This window comes from Peromyscus maniculatus, chromosome 11 (genome assembly GCF_049852395.1).
Source record: "Peromyscus maniculatus bairdii isolate BWxNUB_F1_BW_parent chromosome 11, HU_Pman_BW_mat_3.1, whole genome shotgun sequence".
NCBI lineage: Eukaryota > Metazoa > Chordata > Mammalia > Rodentia > Cricetidae > Peromyscus > Peromyscus maniculatus.
The window spans coordinates 60,769,269-60,785,007 of record NC_134862.1 but is presented as its reverse complement, the minus strand read 5'-3'; the positions used below and the strand labels follow the sequence as shown (position 1 = coordinate 60,785,007).

The 15,739-nt window shown below is 41.8% G+C and overlaps 1 protein-coding gene across 2 annotated transcripts in view; it reads right to left on the bottom strand.

The window, feature by feature from the left end:
- The window catches only part of Edem3 (ER degradation enhancing alpha-mannosidase like protein 3), a 69,435-nt gene extending 53,938 nt beyond the window's left edge, over positions 1-15,497 (bottom strand). Inside the window, exons 1-2 of one of the 2 annotated variants that reach the window (XM_006979934.4) lie at positions 14,864-15,497; positions 10,838-10,883 (exon numbers count right to left, since the gene is read on the bottom strand). In XM_006979934.4, the coding sequence (XP_006979996.1) occupies positions 10,838-10,883; positions 14,864-15,033 (216 nt within the window). In that variant the 5' untranslated portion in view covers positions 15,034-15,497. The remainder of the gene's footprint in view (positions 1-10,837; positions 10,884-14,863) is intronic. The other variant, XM_006979935.4, reaches the window with a different exon arrangement.
- Between the last annotated feature and the right edge of the window lie 242 nt (positions 15,498-15,739).

Sequence of the window (15,739 nt, the reverse complement as noted above, 5' to 3'; positions counted from 1 at the left end):
ACACAAGGTACCCCTGCGGTGGTCTGAATGGGAATGGCCCCCTAGGCTCATATATTTGAACGTGTGGTCCCCAGTTAGTGAAACTGTTTGGGAAGGATTAGGAGGTGTGACCTTGTTGGAGGAGGTGTGTCACTGGGGTGTGCTTTGTGTCTCAAAAGCTCTCATCAGGCTTGGTCTGTCTCTGCTGCTGTCTGCATGAAACTTTCAGAAAACATGTGAATTCTCAGCTACTGCTCAAGCCTGTGACTGCCTGCCTGCCGGCCACCAGACTCTCCGCCGTCATAATAACCCTCTGAAACTGTAAGCAAGCCCCAATTAAATGCTTCCTTTTCTAAGCTGTCTTGACCATGGTATTTCATCATGGCCATACAACAGGAACCAAGATAACCTCACCACTCCAGCATGTTGGAATGCTTCAGAAATACTTTAACAACAAAGTGAAATTATAACTCATACTTATTCAGTACTTATTTTCTACCCTCTATTCTATACATCAAAAAGTTTAATTATTTCAACAATCCTCTGAAGGAGATTCAATTGTCTTCATTTCACAGGTAAAATTAGGACCCAGGAAATCAAGTAAACCTAGACTGAGCAGCTAACATGATGAATTTGGAAGTGAAAGCCTGGTCACCTGACTTAGGAGCCCATACCCATATAACCAGGACTAACTCCTCAAAAGGTTGCATAGTATGGATACACTTATTTATTCTGGTATGGATGAACATGACGAATGATCTAAAACATCTGCAGAAATATTTACCTTTCATACATGTGTTATCTCTATGGATAACTTAACAATAGATATGAGTCAAGGAGATATTGAATTTTTTGACAGTTACTACCAAACAGGGTATCATTTACAATTTACTTTACTCTTAACATTTGAGATGATTGATGCTTTATATTTTGTCAATCTCCTGGGTTAAAAAAAAAAGTCTCAAGCTCCAGCACTAGTAAGAACACAGGCCTTCTTACATTAGCCACTCTGGAAAAAGGCCTGTTTATATTGCTTATTGTTCTAATGGCTACTTCTACTGTCAAAAGAGACTCATTAAGTACGGTCTGTCATATATAAGTAAATATCTTTTATCCTTTCTTTGTTTAGTTTTTAATTCCTATTTGTAGTGTTTTCATTATAAATTTTAAGTATTAGGTAAATCTATTCATTTCTTCCTTCATGGTTTCTGGTTTTCAGGAATGCTGCACCAGGCTGCTCTGGGCCCTAGAAACATCACACACACACACTCACACACACACACACACACTCACACACACACTCACACACACACACACTTACACACACACACACACACACCACACACACACACACACTCACACACACACTCACACACACACACACTCACACACACACACTCACACACACACACACACTCACACACACACACAGACACACACACACAGACACACTCACACACACACACACACACACACACACGCACACACACACACACACACACACACACACACGCACACACACACACACACACACACGCCCTATAATTAAGTGTTTTTTCTATTTGGAATTTATTTTGTTGCTAATGTTTAATGCTTTTTGTTCCCCAAAGGCCAATTTTCTAAATCCACTTTTTAGAGAACTCATTCTTTCCCAATTATATGAAATATTGGCCAAATTATTGATGTAACTTAAGAAACTGGTTGTGACATAAGGGCCAAAGATGTCACAGAGAAGGTAATCCTGCAAAGGAAATTCTGGACATATTTCACGACGCTATCAAATGCCTGCCGTTCATCCAGAATTAGAAAGGAACGCGAGGCCTCCCCACGCCTGGGAAGGTGCTTGTCCTGCGTTTTCAGAGACCAAGCACTGCCATACCTCCAGGCCGCTCTTCATACAAACGACAAAGGCCTCAGTTTCCATTTCCAATACTTTAAACATTAAACATACTAAATATTAGATTTACTATATTTCATTTTTATCCATAGCCAGATAATTTTGATAAAGACTGTGTGCTCGGTGTTTCTGATCTCTAGTTGTTTTCTTCTGCTACATACTGTGAGTTCGGAGTCTAAGTAACTGAGCTGTATGAGAGGTGTATGAGAGACCCACACATGCAACTGGGAATATTTCTGCTGAACTTTAAGAATTAAGAATTATATGGGCACTGGACAGTGGTGACGAACACCTTTAATCCCAGTACTCGGGAGGCAGAGGCAGGTGGATTTCTTTGAGTTTGAGGCCAGCCTGGTCTACAGATCTAGTTCCAGGATAGCCAGGCTATTATACAGAGAAACTCTGTCTTGAGAAAACAAAAACAACAACAACAACAAAGAACTATGGGCAATTGAGTAAAAAACAAGTCACACAGCACACACATCAGACTACTCCTGGAACTTTGCACAGAAACACCCAGCAAGTGCAAAAAGACTGCAGAACTGTGCCTTCAAGTTTGTGAAGGAGGGAAAACATGGCTGTCCTAAGCGTTCCAGGCTGCTCAGATGTTCTCCAAGTTAAGGAGACAACCTAGCAGAGAAACAGGACACCTCTGGGCTTTCAAACCCAGGAAACTTCCTGAGGAAATCAGGCCACCAAGCTGAGACTCAAAATCAAACTCAATAATTTAGGACTGAGGAGCCAATCAAAACTCAGGAGGGAGGGAGAGGAAAAGGACGTACTCAAGCCCCTTGAGCAGATCTAACACTGACCACCGGGACCTGCTCCCAGATCACAACACAAGTGTTCTGAACCTTCAATGCTCCTTGTCAAGAGTCTCCATTTGGGGAGATGGGAAGACCGATGAGCAGTTAAAAAGCACTTGCTGTTTGTCCTGCTTAGTTTTCTGTCAACATGTCATCTGGAGTCATTTGGTAAGAGGGATTCTCAGCTGAGTAAATGTCTCCTGAAGATTTGCCTGTAGCAAGTCTGTAGTACACTTCCTTGATTCCTGACTGCTGAGTGGCCCAGCTCACCAGTATTACCCATGGGCAGGTAGGTGGTCCTGGATGGTATAAGAAAACAGGCTGAGCAGGCCAGGGGAGAAGAGGCCAGTAAGTAGCACTCCTCTGTGGCCTCTGCATTGGTTCCTCCCTCCAGTTCCTGCCCTGACTTCCCTGGATGATAGACCACTCTGTTACGATTAAATAAATCCTTTCCTCTACAAAGGGCTCTTGGTCATAATGGTTTTTTGTTTGTTTGGCTGGTTTTTTGAGACAGGGTTTCTCTGTGTAGCCTTGGCTGTCCTAGAACTCACTCTGTAAACCAGGCTGGCCTCAAACTCAGAGATCCCCCTACCTCCGCCTCCTGACTGCTGGGATTAAGGCGTGCACCACCACCGCCGCCACCACCGCCCGGCTTGGTCCTAGTGTTTTATTATAGCAATAGAACTGGCCTAAACGGCTGCTCTTCCAAAGGACCCAGGTTCAGGTTCAGTTCCTAGTATTTAGAAGGCGGCTTACTACTACCTTTAACTCCAGTTCCAGGGTTTGACACCCTCTTCTGGCCTCCAAGGACACTGCGTGCATGTGGTGCACTTAAATATATGCAGGAAAAAACACTCAGACACATAAAAATAAATAAATCTTTTTAAAAATTCTCAATTTTTCTATACACTTGAGTGCATGGTTGCAATCAACAACCCTGAATTTCTTTTTTTTTTTTTTTTAAGATTTATTTATTTATTATGTATACAGTGTTCTGCTTGCATGTATCCCCTGCAGGACAGACGAGGGCACCAGATCTCATTACAGATGGTTGTGAGCCACCATGTGGTTGCTGGGAATTGAACTCAGGACCTATGGAAGAGTAGCCAGTACTCTTAACACCTGAGCCATCTCTCCAGCCCCAACACTGAATTTCTTAGCCTACTTTTTAGAAAAACTGAATGTTCCAAAATGATTCTTCCTGAAATGATTCTAAGCAACAAATATTTTGACATAATTAGAATCCATATACAATCACCACATTCTTTTTTTTTTTTTTTTTGGTTTTTTCGAGACAGGGTTTCTCTGTGTAGCTTTGCGCCTTTCCTGGAGCTCACTTGGTAGCCCAGGCTGGCCTCGAACTCACAAAGATCCGCCTGGCTCTGCCTCCCGAGTGCTGGGATTAAAGGCGTGCGCCACCACGCCCGGCTCAATCACCACATTCTTAATTTCAACCTGTATTTTAAAATTTTTAATAATACACATTTTCAGTATAAATTCCTAATTATTTTTGTATATCAATGTCAGTACAACTGATTCCCCAGAGTGCTTATAATTTTATTGCTTTGTTTTATAGTTAATACACTTAAGTTATAAAAGTAAAAAAAAGCTCAAAGTTGCATTAATATTTTGAAAGTTCTTTTGGAAAAAGACAAAATGTTAATTTGATGGTAAAAAGTTCTTTACTATTTTAAACCACTGCTTCAAAACCTGAACTCCTTTGCAATAAAGCAATAAACTGAACCACCTATATTCAAGAAAGAAAAAAAAAAAAAAAAAAAAAAAACCTGAACTCCAAATTAAGTATGAAAATTCAAAGCCTGAACCCACCTAGATAATATAACTATCCACGGCAAACACAAAGAAGAATAATCAAAACAACTTTGACCTAAGGTGCAAAAATACTTCATGCTCTTTGTCTCCTGATTAAACATAAAGATAAGCCATTGCCTTTCTTCAGGTTAACCACAAGCACACTCTGGAGAGTCTGCAGAAGGCCAGAGCAAGGCCTACGTGGCAACAGCTGCCACGGGCTTCAGACGCTGCCTGTGTACAGTAACTTCTCTCCACAATGTGTTGCCAGAAAAGGAGAAGCAGTCATGTGGACACACCAAGAGTCACGAAAACATTAATAACAGAAATGAAACTCAGGTGACAAGAGAGTCTTGCAGAAACTAAATAGAGAATGTTCCTGACGAAAAGCAAAGGAGAAAACATAAGTTAAGCTAAAAGCTGGTAGATTCTCCATAGTAGACTCTCAACTCACTCTGACTTTGGGGTGACAAACCATCTACAGGGTCAGGTCAAAACACCAGCCGAAGACTTTTTAGTACCACTTATTACATAATTAGGCAAAGGGAAGACATTTCCGCCTACTAAAAACAACAACTAAAGTTACTGATCATATTATTGAGCCGAAGTAAGTGGTCAGGGGAACAATCTTCATGGATTAAAGACTTAGTATTAAGAAATCAGTTCTCTACAAAGGCTGGTATGAGGTGTGCCCCTGAAATCCCAGCACTTGGAGGATAAAGGAGGATCAGAAGTTCCAGGTGGTCTCTGGTTACACAAGTTCAACACCCTGCCTCAGAAACAGAAAAAGAGAAAAAAAGAAATTCAACTAACACCAAACAGAAGCTGGTGATGGCTTGAATAGAAGCTGGCAATACGGTTTTGAATTTTACATAGGAATACAAAAAAATCTAAAATAGCCAAAAACAATCCTGGAAAAGAAAAACAAAGCTAGCAGATTCACACTGCTGGAGCTGAGAACTCATCACAAGGTTACAAAAATTGGGCCAACATGACATTGGTCTCAAGGAGCAACAAAGAGAACACAGGGCCTCAAGAGACCTATCCACCTACCTACCTATCCACCTACCTATCCACCTACCTACCTATCCACCTACCTATCTACCTACCTACCTATCCACCTACCTATCTACCTGCCTACCTATCTGCCTACCTATCTATCTTTCTATCTATCTTTCTATCCACCTGGTCAACTCATGTCCTTCACAAAGGTGTGAGAGACCTATCTACCTATCCACCTACCTACCTACCTATCCACCTGGTCAACGCATGTCCTTCACACAGATGTCAAAGCAGGGACAAGCCATTCATTCCAACGATGGTGCTAGAATAACTAAACACTCACACCTTTATCTCATCATATGCAAAAATTAACTCAAAATGAGTCTTAAGTCTAAGAATAAAGTAAAGTTATAAAAACATCTACAAGTTTTGTGACCTTGGACTAGGAAAGTATTTTTAGGAAACTATAAAAGCATGAATCTTTTTAAAAATGAAAGATTAAATCAGTGGGGCTGGTGAGATGGCTCAGTGGTTAAGAAAACTGGCTGCTCTTCCAGAAAACCCAGGTTCAATTCCCAGTACCCACATGGCAGCTCACAACTGTCTATAATTCAAGTTCCAGTGGATCCACCTGCCTCACAAAGACATACAAGTCAAACACCAATGCATATAAAAATTTAAAAAAATGATTAAATCAGACTTGGCCACATTTTAAATTATTTCTACTTCAAACATCACTGTTAGAAAAATTAAAATTAAAAAAAGAAAAATTAAAATTCAACGTACAGACTGAAAAAGATATCTATAAGACATGATAAAGGTCTCTCATCCAGGTTATAAAATAACTTTTACAACTCAGGAATAACAGGAAAAAGGACTTGATTCTAAAATGAAAAAGAAAACTGTAACAGATGCTTCATCCAAAAAGATACATGAACATAAAATAAATGCATGGGAAGATTTTCAACAGCATTAGTCATCAGGAAAAATGAAATTAAAGTCACAGTGAAACACTACCACACACCCACTAGAATGGCTAAAATTAAAAAGACTTAAAAATACCACTCTTTGAGAGGATGTCTAGTAACTGAGCGCATATATTGCTTGTGGGAAATGCAAAATGAGAAGTCTGGCAGTTGTTCTAAACTCAGACTTACACTTACAGATGATCTAGTACTCTTTCTACAACATTTTTGTTTCTAGCTTACTCTTTTGGATGAGTAAATGATTATGAAGAAAAACCGAGTGTAAAGTTTCAGATGGGAAAGATGATGCTCTAGTGACGTCTCACAGAACTGTACTCCTAAAAATGACTAAAACGGTAAAGTGTGCACCGTGAGCATTTTTAAAATAAATTTTTATTTATTTTTAAATAAAATAAATTTTAAAGGGGGAGGGACAATATTAAGTAGATGGACACAAATCTGGAAATCCAAAGTACCTGCATTTTAAAATAGCTCTTGTGGCTTAAAGAAAACTAATCATCTGGGTGTGATGGTGCATAGCAATCTCAACACCTGAGAGGTTGATGTAGGAGGATCACAAATTTGAGGTCAGCCTGTGCTACATAGTGAGTGAGTTCAAGGCCATTCTGTGCCACATATGGAGACCGTCTCAAAACAAACAAACAAAAAGAAAAATGCAACTTAAAGTGACTATAGTACTAGGAAGATTCTACTAGTTGAAGAAAATTATACTTTCCAATTTTATCTGTAATACTTAGGGGTCTAAAAAAGTACACTTTTTGCTAACAATCTGATTGCCCATAGTAGCCAGGATAAACACTGGAAGACAAATATAATCATCATCCTCCCCAGGTTCCCAAGGAATTGCCCTGATACATACCATTTTATCATCTGCATTAATTTGGAAACTCCACTGAGCACAGATATGCAAAACCCGTTACCAGAAGCCTTAGAGTGCCTATGGTCTAGGGTTAAGTAAGATTATGCAAGAATTGCCAAAATAAACATCAAATTCCACGTGATGTGGGGAAAAGAGAAAGCCATCTGTGCGATTAATTCACTGAGAATAGACCACAGTCTTCTGGGGACTAAGATGTGTCAAACGATCATTATAATGGCTACAGCTATGCCAATAACACAGCATCAGGAAATCTCTCAATGTAACTCCAGGGATGGCAGACATGTGGCAATCTACCTGGAGCTGGCAAGACATTCTATCAAGAAACAGTACACAGAGAACCTTGTATTTCATTAGCTGACAGAAAAAGAAGCTTGATGAGTACATGCCCAGACAATGATGTGTGAGTGCTCAGCAAGTTCTCTGTTTAACCTAGAGATACATACGGAGTTCAAATCTACATGAACTTTAGGAGAGAAATTTCTTCCTTTCTGGTTTTGGTTTGGTTTGGTTTTTTTGAGACAGGGTCTTAGCCCTGGTTGGCCTAAAACTTGATCTATAGACCAGGCTGACCTGGAATTTGTGGTGATCCTCCTGCCTCTGCCTTCTAAGTGCTGGGACTAGAGGTATATGGTACTACATTCAGCTTACAGAAAATTTCCATCTCTGGCAAATAACACTTAATAATAACAGTTCTACTTCTCAGTAGCAGTTATACACAGTGCGTCCTACCTGCCAGACACTAGCTCTGACTAGGCAATCTGTGTAAAATGACGACAGTCGTACCTGCACAACACTGTAAGGCAGGCAAAGGACTGACTTCATTTTATACAGAGAGAAAACAGGCTCTGGGATCAGGTTAGCCCTCCTCCTTAACCAGGCTCCTTAACCAGGTAGGTGGCAGAGCTCCTCAGGGTATCCTCTTCCGGGTCCCAAGTTCATGGTCATAACTACACCATACTGCTGATCTTTGGAAAATGCCATTTTCCCCACTGTGAGAGCCAAGAAGTCCAAGAAACCGTTCTAGTTGTAGGCTGAGGAAGAACACTGCCAACAACTAGTGGGAAACAAGGACAAGCTTTTTACATGATTAAAAGCCTATCGAGTGGCAGGCCCTTTACATTTAGCACGGGCCACCAATACACGGAAGTCTATAGATCCTGAAATCCTCCATAACTTGTCATTTTAAAAGGTTACTAATTTTTTCTTTTGTTTAAAAGGCAAGATGTATCAAAATAATCAAATTAAAAAAACATTTGATTTCATTTTCACTAGAATTCAATTTAGTTCTTTAAAAGATATTTAAATAAGCACTTGGGTGTTCAAGTATCATGCTAAGTACAAGACATATAAAAGCTGACTTTATTAAAAATTAAAAATAAAGAAGGGTCTCTGTTTTTAAAAAAAATCCTATGGTCTACAATAATCCTTTGCAATTGTCCCCATTTTACAAGACCTGACTCAAAGGAGTTAACTGATCAGTAAGGATCTAAGTGAATAAAAGCCAACACAGAATTTGACATCTAAGACATCCAACCCTAAAACCTACATTGAAATCCCTCTCACTTCAATCTTATATGTAGTTACTTAGAGCAAAGTTACCCAGTTAGGTCACATTAGCAATAGGGGCAGAAAATCTTGGGGGGATGCCTTCAGTACTCACTCTGCCACAAACCCCATTGAGTGTGTATTGACAGAACTTTCCGCTATTTTCCTGAAAGGGGTAAAATACTAAAGAGAGGTTCCTAAGGACCGGGGAGACGGCCCCATCAGCAAAGAGCTCACGGCACAGCAGGAGGCTCTGAGATCTGATTCCCCAGAACCCACACAGAAAGCCAGACATGGCGATTCATGCCTATCCCAGCCCTGGGGAAGCAGACAAGACAGTCCCTGGGGTTCCCAGGCTAACCCAATTGGGAGCTCCAGGATCAGTGAGAGCCTGTCTCAAAAGCCTACGGTGAACAGTGACTGAGGGAGATAGCCATGCTGATCTGTCCTCCATGCACACACACGTGAGCACATAAACACAAATATACACACACAGTAAATAAATAAAACTTTTAAAGAGAGAGCTGTATTTGGAACAAAATGTGGCACATTCATCTGGCTGTCTATCATGTTGCTCAACTTTGGGATCAGAAGTTGACCTGTCCGAGCTGACTGCAACTTGAGGGTCTTGTAAGGGTCCATGTGGTTATCTCTACACCACTAGCCTAGACTTGTTGGATGAAGCTTCCCCCAAACAAAACTAAGCAGGGGTAAGGGATTTCAAAGAAACACTAAAGGAATAGCTACATCACACCGAGTAGAAGTTTAAAACCGTGTTTTCAATGTTTACATCCAAAGCTTCAGAACCATCACATTCTAGAAACATTTACCGAAAAGTCAAACCTCACTCTAACCAAGCAATAACAAAAGAGAACAAGAGCCAACAAATATGAAGCATGTTTAAAACAGAAACAGGGTCTGGAGGTAAGTGAGTGGTTAGGAGCCCCTTTGCCCTTCCAGAAGACCCGACTTTTCTTCGAAGCACCCACTCTGCGTGTCTCACAACCTCCTGTCTCTAACTCCTGCTCCTGGGGATCTGAGACTTTCTCCCGGCCTCTGCAAGTACCCACACATGGCATACACTCACACAGACATATAAATAAAAAATATGTATAAAATACAAAAATATATAAAGAGAGGACTAATGATATGGATATATAATGATACCTGCCCTATACAGATGAACATGGATTTACTGAATCAGGTGAAAAGAATCTTAATAAGAATTAAAGTTAGCTCTCTGCCAAATTTTCCTAACTATATTTAGTTCTCCTGGCATATATTAAATGTAAAAACAAGGAAATGAGAAGAAATCCTCAGCATAGCTTGATTAAACTCTTTACAAAATTACAAAAAAAATTATATGCAAAACTTTCTTTTAAACTCTTTAAATTTGCTTGCTATTTTATCTTCTTCTTTGTGCACTAGATCCCTAGAACCTTTTATCCATACCATTTCAACCTTTCCAGTGGAAGCGGCCACCTCTGAAATACCTTGAAACAATGACCAGCAGGAAGCAAATGCACTCAATTCGGAATCCGTATCATAACATTTGGACAGAGGTTAGGTGATAATACATCTTATGCAATGGCTTGTTTCATAGGGTTGTAAAGTAATGTAGTTTTTCTTAAAGGACATCCCTTAAAGACAGAGATAACATCTTTTCCCTGTTTACCTATGTATGTTATCAATTGCTGCCAGCACCTAAGTAAACTGCTTAAATACAAAGTTTCATGATCTGGTTTCAATTTCTTCCCTGTTCAATAAATTGATTCCCTAAGACTCATCACCAGGAATATTCTGCTCACTTACATTTGTCCTGCTTTTGAAAGCTTTCTTTAAAAACATACATTAGTACTTCAAGTTCCAAAGTTCCCAGCTGTATACAGTCAGCTCATAAACAGTATGCACAGACAAGCTTCATACTTACCATATAGTTGCCATAAGCATGATCAAACATTTCCAGGACTTGATTTCTAATTGTGAGAAAACAGAGAGGGAGAAAGGTTATGTATATTCTATCTATTGTACTTCAAGAACACAATTCTCCTTCATAAAAGCACACTAATTAAAAAAAACAAAAAAAAACTTTAGTAAGAAGGATACCACAAAGTGAGCAGAGAAGTCTTTATTACCTCACCATAAGCTGCGGAGCCAGACCTTTACCATCCCTAGTCCTAGTAATTTATATAAAACTGCTGGTTTTTTTCTAAGAAAACTATTGAATGACCCATGTCATAATGGCAGAGAAAGAGAGCTGGTCTTGAACACTACAGCTATTAACATAATTATGCAACCTATTCTTGGAGCGGGATGTTTCCAGACAACTCCCCAACGCAACAATTATTAGTACCATTTATTGTTTGTTCTATATATTCTACTAAGGGTGGGGTGGAGTGTGTTCCACTAATATGAACTAATATTTTCTCAAGCCTGTGCCCTTCCCATTAAGCTGAGTAAAACCACTAATGCCTAGTTTAAATACATACTATGTTTGTCTCATTTCCAAAAGATACACTTTCTGGCATACTCTGCTCTCTTAAAAACACTCTCCAAAAGTAGAATTCACTTCAAAAACAAAAACGTTAAAGCTCAAAGGGAGACTTTTAGCTTTCAGGGAGCCGAGGCTAGAAGATCACAAGTTTAACATCAGCCTGAGCACAAGGAGGGTGCAGAGAAGAGAAAAGAGGATTTCTTTCTCTAAACTTCCAATACAGTGGTTTAAGATGGAGGTTTCAGGCGCCCAAGCCAGATTCACCAACTCAGACCGCAAAGGTCTCAGGAACTAAGGACCGAGTCTCACAATGAAGCATTCTCATGACCAGGCCTCGAGTGCTATTACAAAAGTTAATGTGAGAGCCACACAGGGCCAAATCCAATAATCAGCAAAGGAAAACAGCAAGACAAGTACTTACTAACTCTTCTCTCCCCAAAGTTCCACTTACTACAACCAGGACTAGGAAAAGAAGTGAAGAAAATGACTGGTTATATTTATTTTCCTTCCTATTATACTATATTGTCATTTCCACAACAATGGAGGATGAAATACTGATAATAATAAAGCTAGCAGGTAGAAAAGCTCTACTATCCAGCCCTGGCTGTAAGGACCAACAAGGTCAAGTACACTTACTTCATTTTATGACCTAAATAGTCCTGACAACTTCTTATAACCATTTTTAAAATGCCTAACCATTAAAAACAAGACCTTGGCTGGCAAGACAGTTCACTGGGTAAGAGCACTTGCCCCAGAGCCTGGCAATCTGAGTTTGATCCCAAGAACCCACATGGCGGAAGGAGAGGGTTGATTCCTGCATGTTGTGCTGACTCCACGTGCCATGGCAATACACACAAATGTAATAAAAAATTAAAAAGGTCTCCCTACTACTGTGTTAAAACATTGTAAACTTACATAGATCCAGAGGATTTCAGGAAATTAAGGAGTTTCTTACAGAATCCCTCTAGACCCTCATCGTGCAAATGATAACTATCTCCCCAACAGCAGCAAGGCCAGGCCCTACAACCTGCAAGCACTATCATAAAATGGGATATGCAGACTCTTCCTTCCCTGAAGTAGAATAAACGATTACTGTCAAGAAGGGGACTTTCTTGTCACTGGGAATGCGAGAGCCTAGAAGTGCATCACAGGTGAAAAACTCTAACTTGCTAATTCAACTTTGAGAGCTATGAATTTCCAAATTATGGGTAAATTATAATTGTATATGAAGACACATACAATCAGCAAGTTCCACAATATAAACTTTAAAGTGAGCAGAACTGTAGAACGGCACAGTGACTATATGAAACAGTTTAAAAGTTTTTATAGTTTTATATCTATTTAACAACTGTATAAGATATATTGGAAATCTGACCCCCCCCATTTAAAATTGTTTTTCATTCTTAAATAATTTCTATAAATCAATTGTTTTCTAAAGTCACACTGCCTCCCAATATCAGTAGTAACTGTATTGATCTATACTATACTAATTGATAACCAAAAATATTAGCAAAATCTCTTGTCCTGAAAAAAAATTCCATGAAAGATAAGACTATATATATATATATAAGGTATATAACTACAAGCAACTGTTCACAACAATTCCAGTGTGTGACACACACACACACACACACACACACACACACACACACACACACACTATACACCTTATTGTTTGAGACAGGATCTCTCTCTGAACCTGGGGCTCACTGATTTGTCTACACTGGCTGTCCAATGACTCATATAAAATTTTTAATAAAGAAGTCAAATAAAATACTTGCAGCCATACCAGAATTCATACTTTCCCCCAAATCTTAAGGAAGTACGGCACTGTGTGTACATGAGCTATGAGGTCAGACATAGGCAAAAAGAAAACAAAAATCTGACTCCACCTAGTACCAGCTTTGAGACTCTATGAACAAGTTAACCTTGGATCTCAATTTCTTCATTTGCACAGTGGAGATAACATCCGCCTTGTGATGTAATAACAGTTTTAGATATGGCGTGAGTTAAATGCCAACGAGTGGGGAAGGAAGTCTAGGAACACATTAAACTTATAAAGAAAAAAAGATACTAGAATCCATTGGTGATTTGTTTGGATAGCTGACGCTTCATCTTCTTGGCCTCTGATTTTCATTGCTTTTATTAAAAAATTAAAACAAGCCTTCTGCAATGATTGAAATAAAGAAGCATATATATTAGAACCTAATGGCGCCACTTCCCTTTCATCCTAACATTATGGGATAAGTTACTTTTTTTCCCCCTAAATTTGGGTAACTTTTTTTCTTATGAAATGGTTCGGCTACTATTTATATATTATCCTTCAACTTGCTTTAGTTTTGTTTTGTTTCCTTATTATTGTGGTAATAGGTCCTGGATAAACTTCTAATTACAGAACTCTTTCTAAATGTACGAACATTATTCCACAATATAGAACCAAACAGCATATTCAACCATTTCCCTTCCAGGAACTGTTCTGTTCTTTCAAACTGCACTCCTTTATACACGTATCTCTTAACAGTGCTTTTATTTCTGTAGGGTAGATTCCCAGAGAAAGAAAAAGCACATTTTTTTTTTTAATTCAGTGTTGCTGTCAATAGGTCACACGAATTTACATTCCTACCAAGCCTTTTCACATCTTCACTAACCAGTGCTGCATCCTGGTGTTGTGTGCTTATTAACCAGACAAGCAAAGCCCACCCACCTCACATGTTTTAATAAGCATCTCTCACAATTAACTCTTTGTGCTACTGACCCGCACCCATTTCCTCTTCTCTCACTTAACTGTTCACGGTTTTGCCAGTTTCTACAGATTTCTCCACTTTGTTCGTGCTCATCTGTGCCGCTTTCGGATGTATGAGCATTACTGAATTAAATGCCACAAATGCGGAGTACTGTAGCACATTCAAGATTCATGAAACGACTCTAAAGGGGGGGTACACTCAACCGAGGCCTTTGAATAACATCAAACCGCCTGCCCCAGGCACAGATGCCGGGTAGGAAGAAACCACAGCAAAGGGATAGAGGAATCGGAAAAGTTCAAGTTCCAAGTGAACGCCCCTTTTCCTCTGAACAGGTGTAAACAGCGCAACATTTTCCCGCTGGGAGCTCACTCGGGCTGGGCGAGAACTCCAACCCTCCCTCCTCCGCCAAAAGGCGCCCCTCCACCAGCCCGACACGGCAGGGGCGCTGGCACCACACGGCACATGTCACGGGCGGCCCCGGAGACACCCGACAGCCACCCCCTCCACACACCCGGAGGTCACGCCGTGGGGGACTCGGCTCCCATCCTCCTGGACCCTGTCCACCGCACCGAGGTCCTCCAGCCTCACCAGCTGTTCCAAGTCACCATAGAAAAAAAAAAAAAGTCCTCGGCGCGCCGGCGGCGCGGTGACAGGCACCTCGGCGACCGCTGGCAGCCTCGCCAGGAAACCCACCCGGGCAGCCGCGCACCCTTCTTACCCAAGCTTCTGCTTCTCTTCCCTACTCATGGGCGCGGCCCTCGCCGTGCACACGGACGTGGCCAACACCAGGCAGAGAGAGGCCGTCGCTGCCACCAGGCTCCATGGCGCTCGCTGGGGGACCCGGCACCCACAGCCCCGACCGCCGCCGCCGCCGCCGGCTTCGCTCATGGCCCCGCGGTTCCGCGCACGCGCAGCTGCTACACCCGCCCGGTGGGCCACATCGCGGGCTGCCGGCGGCGAGGAGGCTGGCGAGCCGTGTCGAGGGCGAGCTGCGGAGCGAGGCCGGCGGCCGCCGGCGCCAAACTGTGTGCCGAAGCCACCGAGCCGGTCCCCAGCGCCAGCGCTGCCACCACCCTCCGCCCTCCACGGCCCAGAGCACCGCCCCCAGCTTTCCGGTGTCGTAGTCTAGGAAACCGCCTCCCCAAGGCTACTTCCGGGTAGGGCAGCCGTGGGATAGCCTCGGGACCAATGGAAACAGCCCCGGAGAGGGGCTGGCCGCAGCCACAGGACGGGACATTGGCCAGGAGAAGCGGGACGTGGACAAAAGGCGGGGCTGGGCAGCGAGCTGGCCCTTCGACCCACCTCCGACCCCAGGAGTTGCCACCTGGGGACTACTAGTCCCAAAGTGCACCGCTTCCTTCGCCCTGCCTACGGCCCCATGCGCAGGCGCCTTGCTAAAAATTTCGGCCTGCTGGCGCACTGCGTTCTGGGACTTGTAGTCCGGTCCCGTAAAGGCCACGCAGGTTCCAGGCGTTCGGAGTTCCACTGTCCCACCAGCGCTCCTAGGTGGGCTGCACGGTCCCGGGGAGTCCTCAGTTATTTGCCCTTCTCTCCCTGAAGATGTTTCCCTGAGAGCTGGCAGAAGGAGACTTGT